We start from the raw sequence: 20,301 nt of genomic DNA, 5'->3' as shown, positions 1-20,301 counted from the left end.
ATGTTGCCATCTTAGCACCCATACTGCACGGGGTATGGACTGAATCACTCCGCTCACACACCCTCCCCCCCCTCTCTTTAAGAGAAGCTTTAATCGGTCCTCACCAAACCAGGTAAACTCCCAGACTAATGCGGGTCCTACAGGCCCCTGTCGCTCATCAACACGGATATGAAGATCTTTGCTAAGGTAATCGCCAATAGGTTCCTCCCATTCATGCCCCATTTGGTCCACGCCGACCAAAGTGGATTCGTCTCTGGTCGTTCTACGGCACTTGACATCCGTCTCTTTAACGTGTCGTCTAGAATTGACCCGAAGGCTGACGCAGTGGCAGTCACACTAGACGCCCAAAAGGCATTCGACATGGTTTCATGGCAATATCTATGGGCCGCGCTGGAAAAAATGGGAATAGGAACAAATATCTCCTATATAAAGCTATTATACACGGGACCATCGGCTAGGGTACTAGTCAACTCCGCTCCCTCCTCCCACTTCAAACTACACAGTGGTACCCGACAGGGCTGTCCATTCTCCCCAATCCTCTTTGCGCTTGCCATTGAACCCATGGCCGATTATGTCAGGGATCGACGCACCCGAAAGGGCATTCATCTACAGGATGCACCAGAAATCATTTCACTGTACGTGGATGACGTATTCCTATACCTCAGACAACCCGCCACATACTTATACCCTATCATTCGAGACATCACAAAAATAGGCACATACTCAGGCTTCACCATCAACTACTCTAAATCCGAAATCTTCCCTCTAACTAAAGCAACTCAGCAGCCGTCATGTGACTTCCCCCTACGTTGGTCCCCGGGTGGAATCAAGTACCTCGGGGTGCGGGTGTCACTGGCCAAAGCTTCCTTGCTGGCGGACAGCTACGAAGCAACGGCACAGCTCATCGAATCCAAGATGCTTAAATGGCGCAATCTCCCGCTATCCCTTGCAGGCAGACTCTCCCTAATAAAAATGATCGTGGTCCCCAAGGTCCTCTATATATTTGCTAATGTTCCAGTGTGGCCAGGGAAACAATATTTCAAGAGGCTTCACATGGCGTTCGCTCAATTTCTCTGGCACTCCGGGGCGGTCCGCAAGAAGTGGGAACATATGACCCTCCCTTATGAAAGGTTTTACGGCCCCAGATCTAACTCTGTACTGGAACGCTACACAGGCCCAACACGCCACCCACTGGTACACACACCTAAATCCGCCCCACATGTTAAATTGGAGAAAATGGCAGGGGATGGCACCCACATCATGACTTACTACTACACCACACATTTCATGCGGACGCCCCATTTGACCCGGTGGCCACCACAATCGGAATAATATCCTTCACTCTAGTCAAGAGCACCGCCCATATTATAAATGGCTCCCCCTTATGGCAATTTCCCGGCCTCCCCTATATACGACCAACATCTCTCTCAACGTTGGGAAAATCTGGGATATCGGGCCCTGACTGACCTTTACCCTGATGGCACATTTATCACTCCTCAAACATGGCGCCCTAGGCACCCCAATTCTGCGCTTGACCTGCTGCAATACTATAGGCAAAGAGCAGCGATACCGGTAAAGTGGCCCTCCTTCCCGGAGGAACCTCCAGACTCACCTGAACTCCAATACATAGCAAATTCCACAGGATGTAGGGGCATAATATCCTCCCTGTACAAAATGCAGATGGGGAAACTAGAGAATATATTCCTGGAACCACGGGAAGCATGGGCCAGGGAGCTTGAAACTGAGATCACTGAGATGTGGAGCAAAATGTGTGCACACACGCGCAAAGTTTCACTTAACGATAGATTCCGCTGCATACAATACAAACTCCTCAACAGGCTATATTACACTTCGCACAGAGTAGCGAAATTCACGCTTACTTCGACACATACATGCCCGAAATGTAAATCGGGCGAGGCAGATCATGTTCATATGTTTTGGTCTTGTGCTGCGTTGATCACGTTTTGGGTGGAGGTGACAAAGACGCTCTCGGAGATAATTGGCTCACCAGTAGAGCTGGACACATTAGCCTTGCTGTTCGGTATCTGGACTGGGGAAAATGATAGAAAAATGGCAATTCTTAAAGGTAAGTGCTATTGTCGCCAAAAGATGCAGATTACAATGCTGGAAGCGCCCCACCCCCCCCACCCTCAACATGTAGTTGAAAGCCCTCACCTGGGTACAAACGTGCGAAGAGGAGTACATTGGATCCTTGCCCATGCCTTCCCGCCCCAAAAATGTGTGGTCGGAATTTTGCAGTTATCTAAACCACAAAGACGAGATTGAGTGTACCTCCACCCCTCCATCAGCCCAGTCTAAATCATCATGATACATGACCCATTCGTGCTTTTCCACAATGTCAAACCCCCCCAATACGAGCTGGTAATAAGTGTTGTAATGTAATGCATATACAAACTGTCATGTTTGCTTGTCTACATGCATTCTGCGCTGTACCTGTCTCAACCTTCTGCCAATAAACAAAAGTTTAAAAAAAAGATCGATTTTGGATCTGGTGGTGTTGGTAGTTAGGCAAGATTGCATGCAATAGCCTTTGGGTGCACTAAAACAACCCTGACCTCCTGGCAATGGGAACCCAACCTGTGGTGTAAGTCTGTACTACGCAGGTTGGTAGTGTGGTGAACAGCCAGGCGTATCTCATGCGGGGTCAATGTGAGTTGTAGGGAAGCTACACAGACTCAGTGACAAGTATTCACAAACTCTTACACACAAGATTTCTTGATTAAACAATTATTAATTTAACAGTCAGTTTGAGTAAGCCTTCTTCAGAAGGGACAATACAATAGTAATACGCATACACTCCAAAAATGCACTCTTATAGTTCTAAATCAATAAGTACCCTTTTGGGAAGGCACAGACTCTACCTACACCCTCAGGTGACTTTAGTAACTAGGACACAGTGGACATTAATATACCACTGTTTGCATTTAGCATCAGATTTAGGAGTATGTCAAAGAAAATGGTTTATTAGAACAGAACAAGAGATCACACATATTCTGAAGCAGGTAAGTACTTTTGGTAACCCAATGCAAAGTTGGTTAACCCCTTCCTGGAAGGAAGACCAAACACAATGTCAGAGAGAAGTAATTTGGGGTGACGTGCTAGGCCAGTCAATTGGGCAAAAGTCTGAGAGCTGAAGCACTTCTTGCAGGTAAGTAAAAGTCTTGCACAATGTTTTAGAAGTCTAGAAACTGAAGCAGGGCCTCAAGCTGATTAGGCTTGTGACGTAAAGAAGCTGTTAGCAACTCTACAGGGCAGCAAAGACAAGTCTCAGCAGAGAACAAGTAAGGTTACAAGAGGTAAGTTCTCTTCGACTGTACAGTACCTTTTGGTTGGAAGAAAAGGACTTTGGCTGGCTTCTGTTCCTGTGCAGCTCTGCAGATCCCGTGTTCCTGGGCCTCAGTTGTGGGGACAAGAGGGAGGACTTCAATGGGATGGTCAGCGACAGAAAAGGACCAACTTCTATTCAGTGGCACTTTGCGGTTTCTGCTCTTCGCGTATAAGCAAATAGCAACACCGCGGACCTTTAGCTGTCAAGATGGGCTTTCCTTGCATCTGGGGTCCGACACTGTTGTGGCTCAGGCTCGGGTCAGTCCTGCTTCCTGGGAGTCCAGGAGCTCTTGGCTAACTTAAAAGCAACGCACACAATCTGGAGTTCCTCCCCCCTGGCTATTCGGTTCCAGCAGCAACTGCAGTGGAATTTCCACCAACTTCCGAGAGGATGTCCAGGTGGCTTACTTTGGAGTTGATTGGTCCCACCAACTCAAGGGGAGAAGTCGTCCTTGCTGGGCTTCTCTAGTCGAAACGAAATTGGAGTTTCAGCACAGCAACAGGGCTTCACCAGGATAACCAACGGTCCAAGAGTTGCAGCAGGCATCCTCTTCAAGTTCTTCTTTGGATTCCTTCGTCCAACGGTTGACTTTCCTTCCAAGCTAAAAAGCATCACCTTTATGCCTGTTTCTCCCATTCATTCTAGCCTGTCAGTCACCCAGCAGGGTGTCTGTCCTTGCCAGACAGCCAGCCGGCCAATCACCTAAGAGTGCATTCCTGTCTTCTAGGAGACGAAGCACAGGGAGTTTAGGGACCTCCCTTGCTTCCTGCCCCCACCAGACACCCAGTAGCCAAAGGCAGGCGTCGCATGTGAATCCTGCCAAAGGCAAAACTAACAGAGACCAAACTTGGTTTGGCACGCAGAGTAAATCTCAAGAAGGAACTTTCCACAAAGAAATGTCAAAAAGACAAGGCCATTTTGACAAAAATGGCACCCAGCTGCTGCAGTAATTGCACACCACGGTAGTTAAAAGTAAACCACTGCCACCAGCCATTCGACGAAAGGGTAACATAAAAAGGTTACATGATAAGCTATACAAAGGGGATACTAAAGCACCCTACTGTACGATAGTGTGCTGGGTCTACAAAGTTTACAATGCAAGTAAAGTCAATTTCACTTCACTGCTCTTGGAAACAGTAGTTTATCCAAGAGAAGGTATTTAAACCTTTGGGAAATCTAAAGACTACCCTGTGTCACTGCACTGAAGGTGCTGTGTGACGCAATGAAAAATTATGACTATGGAGTTTCAGACTCCACAACCAAAAGAAGGAGAGTTCAGATCACATTAAAAATGCATGAGTGGGGGGGAAAGGTTCACTCTCTCCAGGTAAAAAAAAAGTCCTAGAGTCCAGCAAAAGAGCTGGGGGTCTCCAAGGTAGAGAGGAATTAGCACATTTCTGAGAATTATCCCTAACCGTAGTATTGATGGTGTGCCTATTGGTTAGTTACTTTCTACCCTGCTTTGGGTGCAGAGCTGTGCCCCTAGGGCTGAGAGCGTATACACCAACAAGATTTCATTATTGCTGGGTATGTCTTATCCATGGAGCGAGATTACATGTAATACACTACTCTACAGAACATCTAGGCATGGACTATGAGAAGTACGCTTGGTACTTGGGATACCTGGATGTGAAGGAAAAGAAGGCACACTATACAGCAAGGAAATTTGCTCGTTTAGGATGCTTGTAAGTCAACTCAACAGCAACATTTAGAAAGTGCTGCATCTTCCTTCGGGACAGTCTGACTTCACAAAATGCATGGGTTTTACTGCCGCTTTGCAGCAACATCAGAGGGTCTGAAAGTAGCAAGAGTGCACATTTAGGGAAATCTAAAACGGTAAAAATTAAGATGTCCCTTGCAAAAGAGCCAGCAAGGTAACCGTCATGGTGTGAATTCCACGTCATGAAGTTAAACAAGATTAATACAAAGGACAATGAAGGCCATCCTTAAATTAGACTAGGAAAAGAAACACTGCTTACTAGACATGCAACTAGCAATACCCAGAGGAGACTTTTCACTACTTCATAACATAAGATGGTCTCCCTGAAGGCGCAATAGATGCAGTTGAAACCAGTAGGAGATGGCGGTATCATATTTGAACAGCAGAGACTCCATTTGGCCAGTGGCAAATATAATGCACAAACTATAAAGTTTGTGGTGCATTTACGATTTCGTAAATTATAAAATTGTCGAATGTTCTGTCTCTTTATAGTTAAGTTGTAAAACGTGCACGACAGGGTGAGTCAGAGCAAATCGACAAAAGCACTGGCGAAAAGATTGCAAAGCCTATGTTTAGCCTTCATGCGATTCTTTGGATCAACTGTATTTATTTTATTTATTTGTAGTCCATTCCAATTTGTAAATTTCCTTGCTTTACCTCGGCTCCTCTACCCTATCCTATTCATGCTTTTACACCTCCATTCCTGCCCCCCCCCCCCCCACACACCCTTCTGATTCCTCCATCCTCACTTGCAAGACTTGGGGAATCCTGCTTCTTGGAATAAAATGACAAGACCTGTGTTCCCGCAGTACCTTCCTTATTTTTGATTGTGCGCATCACTTCCTGTGTATTTAACATGAATACTAAACGAAAGGTGCAAATCCAAAAACTTGCTCTGGGAGACAATCTAGTCACTGTGCTTAACATGTGAAAAACAGGTTACTGGTCCAAAACAGAAACGTATTTTACAGTTGGGTATACATGTATTATGCCAGCCATGCCTTTCTGCAGGGTTGTCTAATCAAACGCTGGGTGACTTGAGTGGATCAGGCAGTCTGGCAGAGGCAGTAAGGCAAAGTTAGCAAAATAGAGTTGAAGGTTTACCAAGAGTTCACAATCGCAGTTGGTTTAAAGTGCTTGTTTGTGCCACTTCTATATTTAATTGCAAAAATAGTTTCAGCACTGCATTTTAACCTATGCCATGCTAAATGTGCCACACGGCTCGGATGAACTATAAGGAAGCATTTTGCTAGCAGTATTACTGTTACCTGCACCTTTATTTCTTTGCAACAGCCCTTTCTGTACATGCTCTTGCAGCTGATAATGTATTAGTTGTATAGTACTTGCTGTCATGTGAAATATGATTAGCTTCCCCCTGACAAACACACTTTGAATGATCTGACTTCTGGGTTGGGACTGGCCCCAGAGAAGTGAGACTGATGCTTCCGTCCATACACTTGGTCTGCAGCCTCTTTAACCACTGACCTGACACTTGGCTTCTAGCAGAGCATCACTGTGCATTCTTAGACTCCAACACCAGGCCTTCATTTCTTGGTATTAACCTGTGGCACCAGCGCCTCAGTGCCAACCAGTACATATAGTGGTCCTGGAGAAGAGGTGTAGGGCAGCCTTACTGGAAAAGTAAAGTTTTGTCTGCAAGTGTAGCTGAGCGCACAGGGCTGGTCCCACTCTGGTAAAATCGGCATCTGACTTTCTGACTTTAAGCTTGAGCAAGTTGTGTAACAGTTCTTGTAGCTGGGCATGCCAAAAGTATGGGCCACCTATTCCAGATGTTAAGGAAGTTTGGCTAAATGTAACCTAATATTCTGCCAGATGATGCAGTTGGGATTTTAACCAAAAACTGTCTTTACGGCTGAAATCTATTAGTGTATTGCATTCATAAATTGGGGTTAATTTTACTTGCCCATTTAGTATTTTTTTAAAGCCATGGACTTGTGCATAGATTTAGGATTCTGTGATAACGAGTACAAAAAAGTGACATTTTAATGAAACAAAAACGAACAAATGGCTTTGGGGACGGGGGGGCAAGCCCCTCGTTTCTCCATGTTTAAAATCTTACCCCCACCCCACATATATTTCTAAAAATTCGATTTTTTTTCGTTTTCTATTAATTTAAATTTAATTCGTTATTTATTAGTTATAATCACTGGATACCAGATTTAGTTGTGTTGGTTGGTTAATTGGTTTGAGTCTTCACATTTTCTTACAGAGGTCTCTTTTCTCTCTCAGAAGTTATAGGCTGGAGCAGCCTCCCAGGCATTATGGAATTACTTCACCTATTAGCTTGGCTCCTCCCAAAGAAATTGATCACATTTATACACAGAAGTTGACTGAAGCAATGAAGCCTTTTGGTGTTTTTGAAGACGGCGAAGAACTGAATCTCAGGTACAGTGGTAAATGAATACATTCTGTGTTTTAGAACAGTGGCAGTGACATTCGTGGGTTTCCGTGCATCTCTGGTTAAACATGCCATCTTCTCTGAGTTATGTGGTCTGGTGGTTTGGCTACTGGTCGGGCAGTATTAGGAGTTACAAGAAAAGATCAGCCATGTAGCACCCTGAACTAATGGATAAAGGTAGGTTGAAGTGGAGGTGGGGAGAATGCATTTTTTTTCCTACTGTGGGATTCTCCTGATTGCCTAGATGATGCATGTTACTCTTCTAGCGATGCCAACAAAGGGGAAAACCCCTGGAATTTGGACTGCCTTGAACTGGTTGATTTGGTGCATGTCGGTGCAGAGCTTTACTTGTTTGAATAGGTGGTTTTTTAGGCTTTCAAAGCAGGACTAATTCCCTTGCATACAGCTGTAGACATGGGAGTAATGTAGATCAATCACTGCATTCTTTCGGGTATGATTAGTTCATCAGTTCTTTAGTGGCCACACTGCAGGAATACTGGACAGACTTGCATATCCCTGTACTATTCTGATCTCCTGCCATCCCTAAAATGACTCTTCTTTGAAACTGGAGCAAAAAGGTACAATGCAGCAAGTGGAATATTTGCATGAGATGGGTGGGGGTGTTGGTCTTCCATTCGCACAAAACGTGACTCTTATAGGCCATTCGCTACAGACAAGGTCAAACTGCCCATGCACTAGCTGTAAAGAAGTACAATTAAGCATTGAAATTACCTTGTACATGGAAACAACCTCTATATTAGTGTTAATCTAGTTTTGGCAGTGAAAGCATTCCTCTAAATTGTGCTGGTGCAGCAGTTTGAAATGTGAGTAAATGCATAATTTGCAAAGCTGCTTTGCCATTTTACGCAAATGCACCTTACCCAAGATGGCTTCTATTTTTTGGCTTAGTCTAGAGCTCGTTTTTCAAATGAACACACAATTCATAATTGCATTTTCTACTTGCAGGTACATTTCCCATCTGTGTTCTAAATGCACATTTGCATTTTTCCTCTGTAGAACTCGATTTGAGGCCTTAGCATCACGTTATCTTAAGTAGTCTGTATAAGGAGCCTGCCTTTCTAAATCCCTTATGTGACTGTTTACCATTGACCTTTCCTGGACCTTCAGAGTGCTCCCAGTACTTTTGTCAAAGCCATCACATGCTACCTGAACAATAAATCCCAGAGAATGTAGCAAAGGAAATTAGAACCTCCGTGAATTATGGAGGCTCCCATTGATCCATTTGATTCAGTAAGCCATTGTTGGGGGAGTTTTCATAAAGTCCTAGTGGCACTAAGTAGATCCCTCAACTCTTAGTGTGAGTCTGTACTAGTTCAGGACCTTGGTAGTTTGGCAGAGCAGTCAGGCTTATTTTAAGAGGAAGATATGAGCTGTAGGTAAGTGCACTGTGTTAGGGAGAATTCTCAGAAATGTGCTTATTCTTCTCTACCTTAGAGACCTCCAGCAACTTTGCTGGATTTTGAGGACTTTCATTTTTAACCTGCGGAGAGTGAGACCCTTTTCCCCACTCACTTGTGTATTTTATATGCGATTTGAACTGTTTCTTTTGGTTGTGGAGTCTGACAAACTCCATAGGCATCTTTTACATTGTCACACAGCACTTTCAGTGCAGTGACACAGGGAAGTCTTTCAATATTTTCCCACGGTTTGAATACCTTCTCTTGGATACTGTTTCCAAGAGCAGTAAAGTGAAATTGGCTTTACTTACAGTTGAACCTTCTAGACCCAGCACACACCATCTTACAATAGGGTGCCGGAGGGGTTACTTGGTATCCCCTTTGTTTAACTTCTCATGTAACATTTTTATGTTGCCTTTTCCTCGCTGAATAGCTGGTGCCAGTGGTTTACTTTTAACTATTGTGGTGTGCATTTTCCGTGGGTGGCTTTGGCAGCTGCAGTAAAGCACCCAAGGGTGCCATTTTTGTAAAAATGGCCCCGGTCGTCTTTTTTTCGTCACTTCTTTGTGGAAAGGTCCTTGAGATTTTCTCTGCGAGCCAAACCAGGCTTGGTCCCTTTGCCTTTGGGGGGATTCACAAGTGAAGTCTGCCTCTGGCTCCAGGGTGTCTGGCAGGGGCAGTAAGCGAGGGAGGTGCCCGAAAATCCCTGTGCTGTCTCCTAGGAGACATAAATGCACTCTTAGGGCGAGGAACATCAGTTTGTGTGTTGCCTTTCAGTGGGCCAAGAGCTCCAGGAGGATCCGAACTCCCAGGAAGCAGGACTGACCAAGCCTGAGCCACCTCAACAGAGTGCTGGACCCCAGATGCAAGGAAAGCCCATCGCAACAGCCAAGAGTCTGCAGTGGTGCTATTTGCTTAGATGCAAGGAGCTGAAATTGCAAAGTGCCACTGAATAGAAGTTGGTCCTTTTCTGCCGCTGACTGTCCCGTTGCAGTGCAGGAGTCCTCCACGTCCTCCCTCTTGTCCCCACGACTGAGGCCCAGGAACACAGGCTCTGCAGAGCTGCACCGGAACAGAAGCCAGCCAAAGCCCCTTTCTTCTAACCAAAGGTACTGTACAGTCTAAGAACATACCTCTTGTCGTGTAACCTCACTTGTTCTCTGCTGAGACCTGTCTTGGTTGCTCTGTAGAGTTGTTAACAGCATCTTTACTTTACAAGCCTGAACAGCTTGTGGTCCTACTTTGATTTCTTCTTTTCTACAAAGACTTGTAAAACATTGTGGAAGACTTTTTTTCCTACCTCTGAGAAGTGCTTCAGCTCACGTAGGCTTTTGCCCAATTGACTTTGACCTAGCCTGGCTCCCTGAGTGACTCTTCTGCCCTGTCATTGTTTGTCCTTCCTTCCGAAAGGCCATCCCAAAAGGGTACTTACTGATTTAGAAATATGAAGTGTATTTTGGAATATATTTGTTAGTATTATATTGCCCCCTTCTGAAGAAGGCTTACTCAAAATGACTGTTAAATTAATAATTATTTAATCAAGAAACCTTCTGTGTAAGAGTTTGTTTGAATACTTGTCACTGTGACTCACATTGACCCGTCTTGAGAGAAGCCTGGCTGCTCAATCACACTACCAACCTGTGTAGTACAGACTTATACCAAAGGTTGGGTTCCTATTGCCAGGAGGTCAGGGTTGTTGTAGTGCACCCAAAGCGTATTGCATACAATCTTGTCTAACGCACTGAATCATAGCTAGACAGGCACAACAAAGAAGCACTTACACATATATTTATATAAAAGATCTATATTATATTTACACCAGATACTTTAGATGTTTATGGTAGAACACTTAGGAATACTAGATAATACATTCAAAGGGTGCTTTCACTTTTGTGTATTCGCGGTTACTTTTGTAGCAACGTTGGAAACAGAAAAGACCAGTTTATCATATTATCGGTAATTGAGCACTCATGCAGTTTTCAACAGGTCATACAGTAATGCATTTTCGATGCTAACACACAGAAAAGTCCCTTAAAGGGAGGAAAAGTAAGTGGTTAGTGCAACATGAGCTTAATTCAAGGTTCTAGACAGTTTATTTGCTTGGCAAGTCTTTTGTACAGAAACGAAACCCTAGCTAGTGGTAGTTCGGAGAGGGCTTGAAGTCTTGACAAACGGTGAATTATGAAGAGTTCCTGCGGATTTAGTCCAGCGTCTAAAGTTACTGAAGCGGCAAGTTGGCAACTAACAAAGGAGACCTAAAAATGGACTTGAGAAGGGGGACACAAGCGGCAGCTTGGGTCAGAGGTAAGAGGGGGGTTGCCCTGTACACCTCTACTTGCAATCCAATGTTCTGGAGTGACTTTTTGCAATCGGGTGAGCAATACGTTTTTCCCCATAGTACCATTGGTTTGAAGAAAGTGTGTTGGCTTCTCCGCGATGTGGCAGCTCTGGACCAGACCTCCGGATTCCGTGGTCTGGTGATGAAAATCAAGACCATGGACAGTGTCTCCCAGTAGCCGTCTCGAGGGAGGATCTGTAACACGGCTTTCAGCAACTTTGTGTTTCACTGTGTGGTTTTGGTGCCTTTTCATCCGCACCAACAAAGGACCTGGATCGCCCAGTCAATCTTCTTTGCTTCCTGCAGTCCTACTCTGGTGAGGGGGTCTGGGCGAGTTGAATCGGTGCTCTGGAGTGTCCTTGCGGTTTCAGCAAAGATTTGGATGGGTTCGGCCTTTCCACAACAATGCACTCAATGGGCAGCAGCTCTCCTGGTATTGGGGTTCTGCAGCTCTGGAAGCTCCTAGGACCTCAGGAGATGGCTTGTTTCAAAGTTCGTCTCGGGACTAGTTGTTCCCACCAGCCAAAGGGAAGGAGGAGTCTTCAGAGCTCCTGTCACATAGAAACCTGGGTCAGGACAGCAGTGGTCGCTTCACGGTCTTGCAAAGGGTCTGCAGGCGTCTGTCTTGTTTGGTTACTTCGCTTCTTCAGTTACTTCTGTTTCCTTTTGTCGTTGACTTGCTTAACACTCCAGAAGCCTCGCCTTTAATACAATTCGAGCACACACACCTCTGCAATCTCTCAGTATTTTAAAGAAAGGCGCGTTTGACTTTCCAATCAGGACAGCCAGTTCCCTTGTGGGAGGTGGATCTATTCATGCAATCTGGCAGACAAAGGCCAGGGGGGGTGGAAGACTCCTCCCCTACTTCCTCCCTGCCCAGACACACTGGAGTCTGGGCGGAGATACCTACTGGTTCCCGCCAAAGGCAAAACACACACAGACCTCCACCTCCAAGAATGGTAGGGCTAACAAAGAACCACGATAGTAATGGCAAAAAGGGGGCCCTCAAGTTGTTACTTGAGTGCCCCTATTGTGCACTACAGAGGCTATGGACCTAGACTGCGGCATAAAAAAAACACACAATAGTTAGTAAAACATGTCCACTGCCACCAGCCATAACTAGGTGACTGTCTGTGTGACTAAGTCACAGGACCAGAGATAAGAGGGATACTAGGTATCCCTTTGGCACTCCAGTGAAGGTGGTGTGTGCCATCTCTCAGACTATGTTGTTTTGGGAGAGACACCAAGTATCTCTCCTTAGTAACTGTAGTTACTTACGGATATAGAGAATTTTGAAGGAGGAATGAGGGTCCGCAAAGGGTCCCCGAAGACTGCAGTAGTAAAATACAGATGCCTGTAAGAGCTATGGGGCAGACAGACTCCATATTATAGGTAAAATACAAAGTGTAGAGTTCGAAAAGAGAGCGCCCACAAGAATGAATACTCATTCAGGATTGAAAGAAAAAGTTGAAGTCCAGCAAAAAGTGCTCGGGGTCTCACTTGGAGAGGGGATAAAGCACAAAAATGATCAACAGCCATGACCAAAGAGACCAACCAGTATGGTTTCTCTATGCTAAATACCAGCAGAGTTTCTAATGGGAGTGATTAGGTCTGTTATATTGTCATATACAACATTCTGAGCAGTCCAAGGCACGTATGCCTCCCTTTGAGGGCAGAATGTTGTACAGGGTCATACAGTTCTGCAATACTGTGGTGTAAAGCCACCTTATCAAGAATGAGTAATGATGGAAAATCTGTTTTTACTTTGTCAAACAGTAATAGCTGCTTACAAACCTTGTTATGATTTGATGCCTTCTTTTGGGATACGACGACCCTTCCCTTCAGCAAACTGCTCTCAACCAGATCTCTTCTATCTAGGAGAAGACGGTTAAGTGCAAAATATCAGGTGGTATAGCCCATATAGCTTCTATTACATTTTAGTGGCATCCTGTTATAGGCAGAAGTCCAACCAATAAAATAAGTTCCATGGTAAACTACATTACACTACCAGATTCAGTGAAATCAAAGCCTTTTGTAAACCAATAACATTGACTTGTGTGTACAGTATTTACAGGTGCTGAATTTCATGTCTGCTGTGATTAAGAGTATGCACTTTGTAGAAGATTATTGTGGTAGTGACAGTTTGTATCTAGCTGTTTAGCATGTAGTATTCAGCATTCCAGTAAACCTTGATCTGAGTAATTACCAGATCAAGGTTTCACTGTGTAGGATGTTGAAACTAATCTCAAGTCACTAGATATCTCTGCAGTTGAAAGGGGACTGATGCCATAGAAAATCCAAAGTATGTCATGAGGCAGGTGCTCATGCATCCAGCATTAGGAACACTTTCTGGGTACACGCATATTGCCAGGTGGATTGCAGGAAGCTCTTCATGAGCCAAGACTGTGGATCAACCTTTCGATGGGTGACTGGCAGTGTTGAAAGACTTAACAGTGAATGCAGAAAATAGAATAAACGGGAATGAAGGACATACCAGTTTCTGGTCAGTTCTTGCACAATATTGCAGATGGAGTTCAGGATTTTGCACAACCCCTACAGGAGTCAAAAAGTTGATAAGCTGCATTCAAACTTAGAAGCCTGAAGAAGAGCAGTGCCAAACCTAGTTTGTAAATGCAAGTGGTGTAATGGAGAAACATGGCAATTGATTGCATAGATCACACAATCAAACAATATGCCAACACTGAGTAAGCGCCACAATATGTGATGAAGTACTCCTTACCATATTTTGTAAGGACATTGCAAGTCAACTTGAAGTCTGAGACCAAATGGAGGAACTCGTTTGATGGCAGAGTTCCTTTTATAAGGTCATGGTACTCCCAATGTGTCTTGGACTATCCTTTTTATGCACGGTATGGGATATTCGATTCCTTATAATGCATGGCCATACACTGAAATTTGCAGACTGCTGCTTATGTTGTATTGATGGAAAATGTTTCTATGGCGTAAACCTCACAAATCAAACCAGTACATTTCACAACATAACACTGGTCATAATCTCACAGAATACAATTTAAAATCAGTATAAAACCATCAAACAAATTCCATAGCCATGCTTTTAATGTTTGTCTAAACACCAAATTGGGATTTGTTTTGAAGATCCACCGGCAAGGAATTCCAGAAACGTACAGCCACATCGAGCAGGATCTTTTCACTGTAAGCAACTTATTTGTGCCTACTTCCAGGCAGTGTCTGTATTGAGACTGCTTGAACCGCCTGAGACTTTTAATTTCTGGGTAGGAAGCGGTCTGCCAGTAATATCAGCTTTGCATGTAATACATAAAAGCTTGCATATAATCCTAGCATTTAAAGGAAGCCAATGAAGGGATTTTAAGATCAGTAACATTTTCGTGTGCCAACGTGCAGCAGCTTGGAAAATTGCCTTTAGGGGAGCTAGAAGAATGAGGAATACCTGTTGAAATGGATTTTCCATAGTCCATTCAAGATAACTTTTCACTGACCACAGGGAAATAAGATTACTAGCCGATTTCACAAGGGAATTAATGAGATACCAAGGATAATCTGAGGTCCAGTACAAGCCCAAAGATTTAGCTGAGTGAGAACATTCTCTCTGGGAGCCTGGAATATTTGCATTTAAAAAAGAGCGGGAAAATAAAAGGTATTCTGTATTAGACAGAGTTCATTAAAAAGATGTTTGGACATCCAACTTTTAATATCAACCTTTTCATTAAATTTAAAGAGCACTTTTATGCCAAAAGGGCTGAACAAATGTGTCCAAAAAAGTGGTACAGTCACATGATGTAAAAATTAATAAGTAATAGAGGAAAAAGGCAGCAGAATTGGCAGAAAGGGAAGATAAAAGATGAGCTTTCAGATTAGCTTGAAAGATCCAAAGAGATGTAGCAGAGCGAAGAGAGGAAGAGTTCCAATATTTAGGAGCTAGAAGAACAAAGGAATGTTAACTAGGAGGAATAGGGTTTAGGGACAGTAAGAAGAAATGGATTGTGTTCTGAGATGGAACATCGAATGAGACTAGCCATGATAAGCGGGAGTTGAATGATAAAGACGTGATTCAAAGGGAAGCAACACAATGGAGAGTCGAGAAGATGTAATAGAGGAACAAGAAGATAAAGAAAAAAGATGAATCGAGGCGTTATAGCTAGAACGAAGAGGGAGAAGATTGGAGGCAGGAAGACAAAGCAGACGAGATTAACAGTCCACGTGGGTAAAGGCAGAAGAGAAGTTTCTTATGATGAAAGGGGAGAGCACAACAGATGTTGAAGTGCATAGTTGCAAGAGCGAGCCACAGATGTGAAGTGAGAAAGAAAGAAGGGTCAAATTACACCCAAGTTGCGCTTGGATGAAGAAAAGAGTAGAGAAGACGGAGGAAAAGAGACTGACTAGAAAGAGTAGGAGGAATAGTTGAAGCAGGAAAGAACAGAACATCAGTTTTAGAAGGGTTGAGGTGAAGAAAGGGGGAAGATAGCCGTTTTTGAACAGCTGAAAGATGTGGAGTGTAGAATGGAATCAAATGAACGTTTTATCTGCGTATAGATGAAAGGAATGAACGGACCGTCTTGTAAGACTTCCTTTTCAGATTAAATTCTTGGATATAGCGGTTTGTCGTTGCCATGCTGATGCATCTCAATATTGTATTTTGCTACCAGTTGGCCAAGAAAGCAGTGGTGAGAGAATCGACCCTTGAGCACCAAATGGTATCAAGAATGGATCAGAGCGATTCTGATCCATCACAAGCAACTGACTTCTGGTATTCATAAATTACTGAAAGCACTCACACTTTACCTTGAAAGCCAATCCGATGTGATAAAATGTTTAGCAAAATCTCATGGTAGATGGTGTCAAATGCTGCAGACAGATAAAAAATTAAGACCAGATCCGCCATAATCCTATATCCATTAGTAATGTGCAGAGTAGCTGTTTTTTTATTACAACCTCATCGAGAAACACTGACGTTTTGATCCACTATCCACCTATTCAGTTGGCCTGAGACTTTTCTCAAGACATTTTCCCAGGAAGGGTGAGGAAGATGCATGTCTATAATTGGCCAGCTCGTCCATGCCCAGATTTTGAGTTTTTGTTCATTAAAGGTGAAACCTGCCTGGTTTTTAATGAGTCAGCGAAATACCCAGACTTGAGAGATGCACTAGCTCCTGAAAAATAATATAGGAATTTTTCTTTAATCTTAGCTGAAGGGCAGGGATCATGATAAAATGTAGCTTTAGTCTTTGCCATTAATTCATGACGTTTGTCATCTGGAAGAATAAAGGTATCCCAACTAGAGCTGGTTTTACAGCCTAACTGACTTGAGGACTGTGGAAGATCTTTGAGTTGCAGCTATTTTGAGACAAATGTTGAAAATTCTTCTTATTCAAGGTAGGAGGCCGATTAGGGAACAGTATTCATTACCATCAGCAGAGGAAATAAAGCTATCGATTGGTGATCTGCAGCATTAATAGCAGAATTTAATACTGGTTTTGCCTGGGAAATCATGGCAGCGTAGTCGCAGCGTGCTTATCAGCTGAGGGGAAAAACGCCATTTACTCAAACCATGGAGATGGTTTTCTTTTTAATGTCTTTGGGTGTAAAAGTGCAGTAACACATATTGCCTTTTTTATAGTCATTGAATTTCAGAAACCCCTCATCCATTGAATAGTCCTTATTTAACTGTTGATTGGACTTCATTTTAAAGTACACATTTTCTTCTCTTGCACATGGGAAGAGACCTGAGATTTAATTACCAAAAATACATTAATAGATGGTCTGACCAGTCAGTTTAAGATCTTCTACTTGCTGATAATAAAATACATTTAGAATCTGAATTAAAAAATTAAAATGCAGATTCGAATGTTGCTGAAAAATAGCTTTAAGTGGTTTAATACAATGTATCTAAATGTTCTATCTGTTATACAAAATCCGCACACAAAATCCTAATACCATAAACTTTGATCAGATCAAAGCTATTTTAAAAGAAAGGAATTTGAAAAGCTTGTCAAAGCAGTACTCGGTGGCAGCTGGAATGCTGTTGTGTGCTGGCTCAAGCAGCAGGCACCATAATATCACAAATAACGGAGCAGTTGTGATGTAGTTCTCGTATTACACTTCACTAGTGAAGTCACAACTGCCCTATAATAAGAAAATATACAGGCTTTCATACAGTAATTGCAGGCTGCCATGTATTATAACATAGTTGAAAGTGTCTTGAACAGGCACTTTTTATATCCTTGACTTCTATTTTTTATGCTCTGTTATTTCAACAACAATCCTAATACAATTAAACAGGTTTTATTCTGTCGTGCAAATATACTGACAGATTTGCTGGTTTCCTGCAAAGACGGGGATGGTATTTGCATTGAAAAGTAGATACACATCCTTGGAGTGCAGGGGTCTGTGGGTGCTCCATTTGTCAGTCAATGACAGCGAAACTGCCTTGGTCATCTGAAGCTGGAGATGGTGCATCACTGTCTGTAACAGTCGACAAAGCGGTGGCTAATACAGCAAGATCATTTACAAGAGCAGGTTCTGATGAGCATGATCCTGATGGCTCAATCTCTGAGGAGCGAAAGAAGCAGATCGCTGGAGACTTTGTACTCTGTTCTGATTCAACTGGAGGCTGCAATTTCTAGAAGGAGCCATGTACCCAGGCTGGATGCCCCTCACGTTTAACTGCTATCTGGGTTGTGAAATGTGTCTGGAAAGGTCCCCTCGGACATGACCTAAAAAACTTTCTGATGAAGAAAGATCTAGACCCAGTGTTTGAGGGCGCAGGGTCCATCGACAAACTCAAAGGAACTTTTCATATATGGCTAGAGAAGGCTAAAACGATGTCCTCTTCCAAATAGATATTTAGATTGTCTGCAGATGGCGGCGGGGGTTGCAGACCATGTACAATGGAAAACCTGTCGATCTCTTGGAGGTAGGTGAGAGGGTAGCTTCTACCGATTCAGGTTGATGCACTTATGAAGCAGAACCATTGTTCGACTGGCCTATAGGGCAATAGGCCCATGGCCGAACCAAAAACATAAAATGCTGGCATGGGCCAGTTTTGTTCAGTGGGCCAGTTTTGGCCAATGTGAGTCAGTTTGATTTACTTCACTATGCGGCTAATCATTTGGACCAGTGTTGCGGAGTAAATATTAATTAAAATGCACAATTTGCATCACATTTGCTCAAACTCCCTCTTGGGTACTATTCAAACAGTTTCACAAAAGGAATGAATAGCTATTTGTAACTGTGGGCCACTTCTTTTTTTGGTGCCCGAGACACTTTTATATCCCAGTCCGACCGAGCAGAACTAATGGCAAGCCCTCGGGCCATTTACAACCAGTATCTTGACGAATTGTAGACTGGTGTTAGGCAGAGTTTGCATGCAATACCCTCTGGAAACACAAACGACTGACTACAGATATGGGCAACCCAACCTTTGGTATAAGCTTGTACTGCACAGTTTTGGTAGCGTGTTGAGCAGCCAGGCCTATCTCAAGAGGGGTAAATGTGAGCTGTAGTGGTTAGATTTACAGTTACAAGTATTCAAATAAACAATTACTAATGTGTTTCAGTCAGTTAGCCTTCTTCAGAAGGGCGCAATATAATAGTAACACACAAATACACGTTAATACTGTACATTTAGTTTCTAAACCAGTAAAGACCCTTTGGGGATGGCCCACAGACACAACCTACACCAACAGGTGACTTCAATAGGTAGGGTGCTGGGGACATTAATATCTTACTGTTGGCATTTAGAATACTTTTAGAAATTGGTAAAGGTTATTAGAACAAGAGACCACAAATATTCTTTAGCAGGCAAATACTTTTGCATCCCTCAAGAGTCCTACAATTCAGTAGGCTAAGACAGTCCATGGGCAAAAGTCTTGTATAGGAGGAAGCACTTTTGGTAAGTAAATGGAAAAGTCTTTGCACAAGTTCTTGGGAGTCTTTGATGAAAAGAAGAATCAAATGTAGGGCCACAAGCTGATTAGACTTGAGTTGTAGAAGTTTCAAAGCAACTCTACACTAAGAGGTAAGTTCTCTTAGACTTGTTTTACAGTAACTTTGAAATGAAGAAAAGATGCAGCTGAAGACTTCTGTTCCTGTGCAGATCTGCAGATCTCACTGTTCCTGGGCCCCAATCGTGGGGACAAGAGGGAGATGTCTGGGGACTCCTGCAATGCACTGGGACGGTCAAAACTTGCAACCGGCAAACTTCACTTTCAGTGGCTGTTCAGTGTTTCAGCACCTTTTGTCTACCGCAAATAGCAACACCGCAGTTCCTGGCTGTCGCGATGGACTTTCCTTGCTCCTCGGGTCCTGTACTCTTGTTGCGGGGGCTCAGTCCTGCTTCCTGGGAGTCCGGAGGGTCTTCCAAAAGCTCTAGGCCAGCTAAAAACAACACACACAATCTGGTGGTCCTCTCCCTGGCTGTACAGTTTCCAGCAGCAACTCTGTGGAAATTCAACCAGCTCCGAAATGTATGTCCTGGTGGCTTACTTTGGAGTTGATTGGTCCCACCAACTCTCAAGGAGAGAAGTCGTCCTTGCAGGGGCTTCTGTCGATGTCAACTTGGCATTTTGGCACTGCAGCTGGGCTTCACCGGGAAAACCAACGGTCCAGGAGTTGCAGCAGCTCTTCTTCGGTTCCTTCGTCCAGTGGTCGACTCTGCCTTCCAAGCCAAAAGACTCGCCTTTTATACAGTTCTTACCCATTCATTCCAGGCTAGCTGTCAATCACCCAGCAGGGTGGCTGTCCTTGCCAAACAGTCAGACGGCCATCACTACAGAGCTCATTTGGGTCTCCTAGGAGACTAAGCACAGGGAGTTTTGGGCACCTCCCTCACTTTCTGCCTACCCCAGACACCCTGGAGCCTGAGGAGGGCTTCACTCGTGAATCCCGCCAAATGCAAAATGAACAGACCAGACATGGTTTGGCGCGCAGAGTACATCTCAAGAAGGACCTTTCCACAAAGAAATGGCAAAGAAAGTCCGGGAGCTATTTTGACAAAGATGGCGCCCATGGTTGCTTTACAGCAGCTGTGAACGCAGCGCTCAGTAAATGCACACCATG

General features: G+C 43.8%; 1 protein-coding gene across 3 annotated transcripts in view; it reads left to right on the top strand.

The window, feature by feature from the left end:
* PAPOLG (poly(A) polymerase gamma) overlaps window positions 1-20,301 on the top strand; it is a 1,009,150-nt gene that overhangs the window by 58,989 nt on the left and 929,860 nt on the right. For 2 of the 3 annotated variants that reach the window (XM_069608036.1, XM_069608034.1), the window contains exon 2: window positions 7,320-7,475. In XM_069608036.1, the coding sequence (XP_069464137.1) occupies window positions 7,320-7,475 (156 nt within the window). The remainder of the gene's footprint in view (window positions 1-7,319; window positions 7,476-20,301) is intronic. The other variant, XM_069608035.1, reaches the window with a different exon arrangement.

The sequence above is a fragment of the Ambystoma mexicanum genome, chromosome 4q, assembly GCF_040938575.1.
Source record: "Ambystoma mexicanum isolate Mex_15411 chromosome 4q, UKY_AmexF1_1, whole genome shotgun sequence".
NCBI lineage: Eukaryota > Metazoa > Chordata > Amphibia > Caudata > Ambystomatidae > Ambystoma > Ambystoma mexicanum.
The sequence above is the reverse complement of the archived record's forward strand: the minus strand, read 5'-3'. Positions and strand labels throughout refer to the sequence as shown.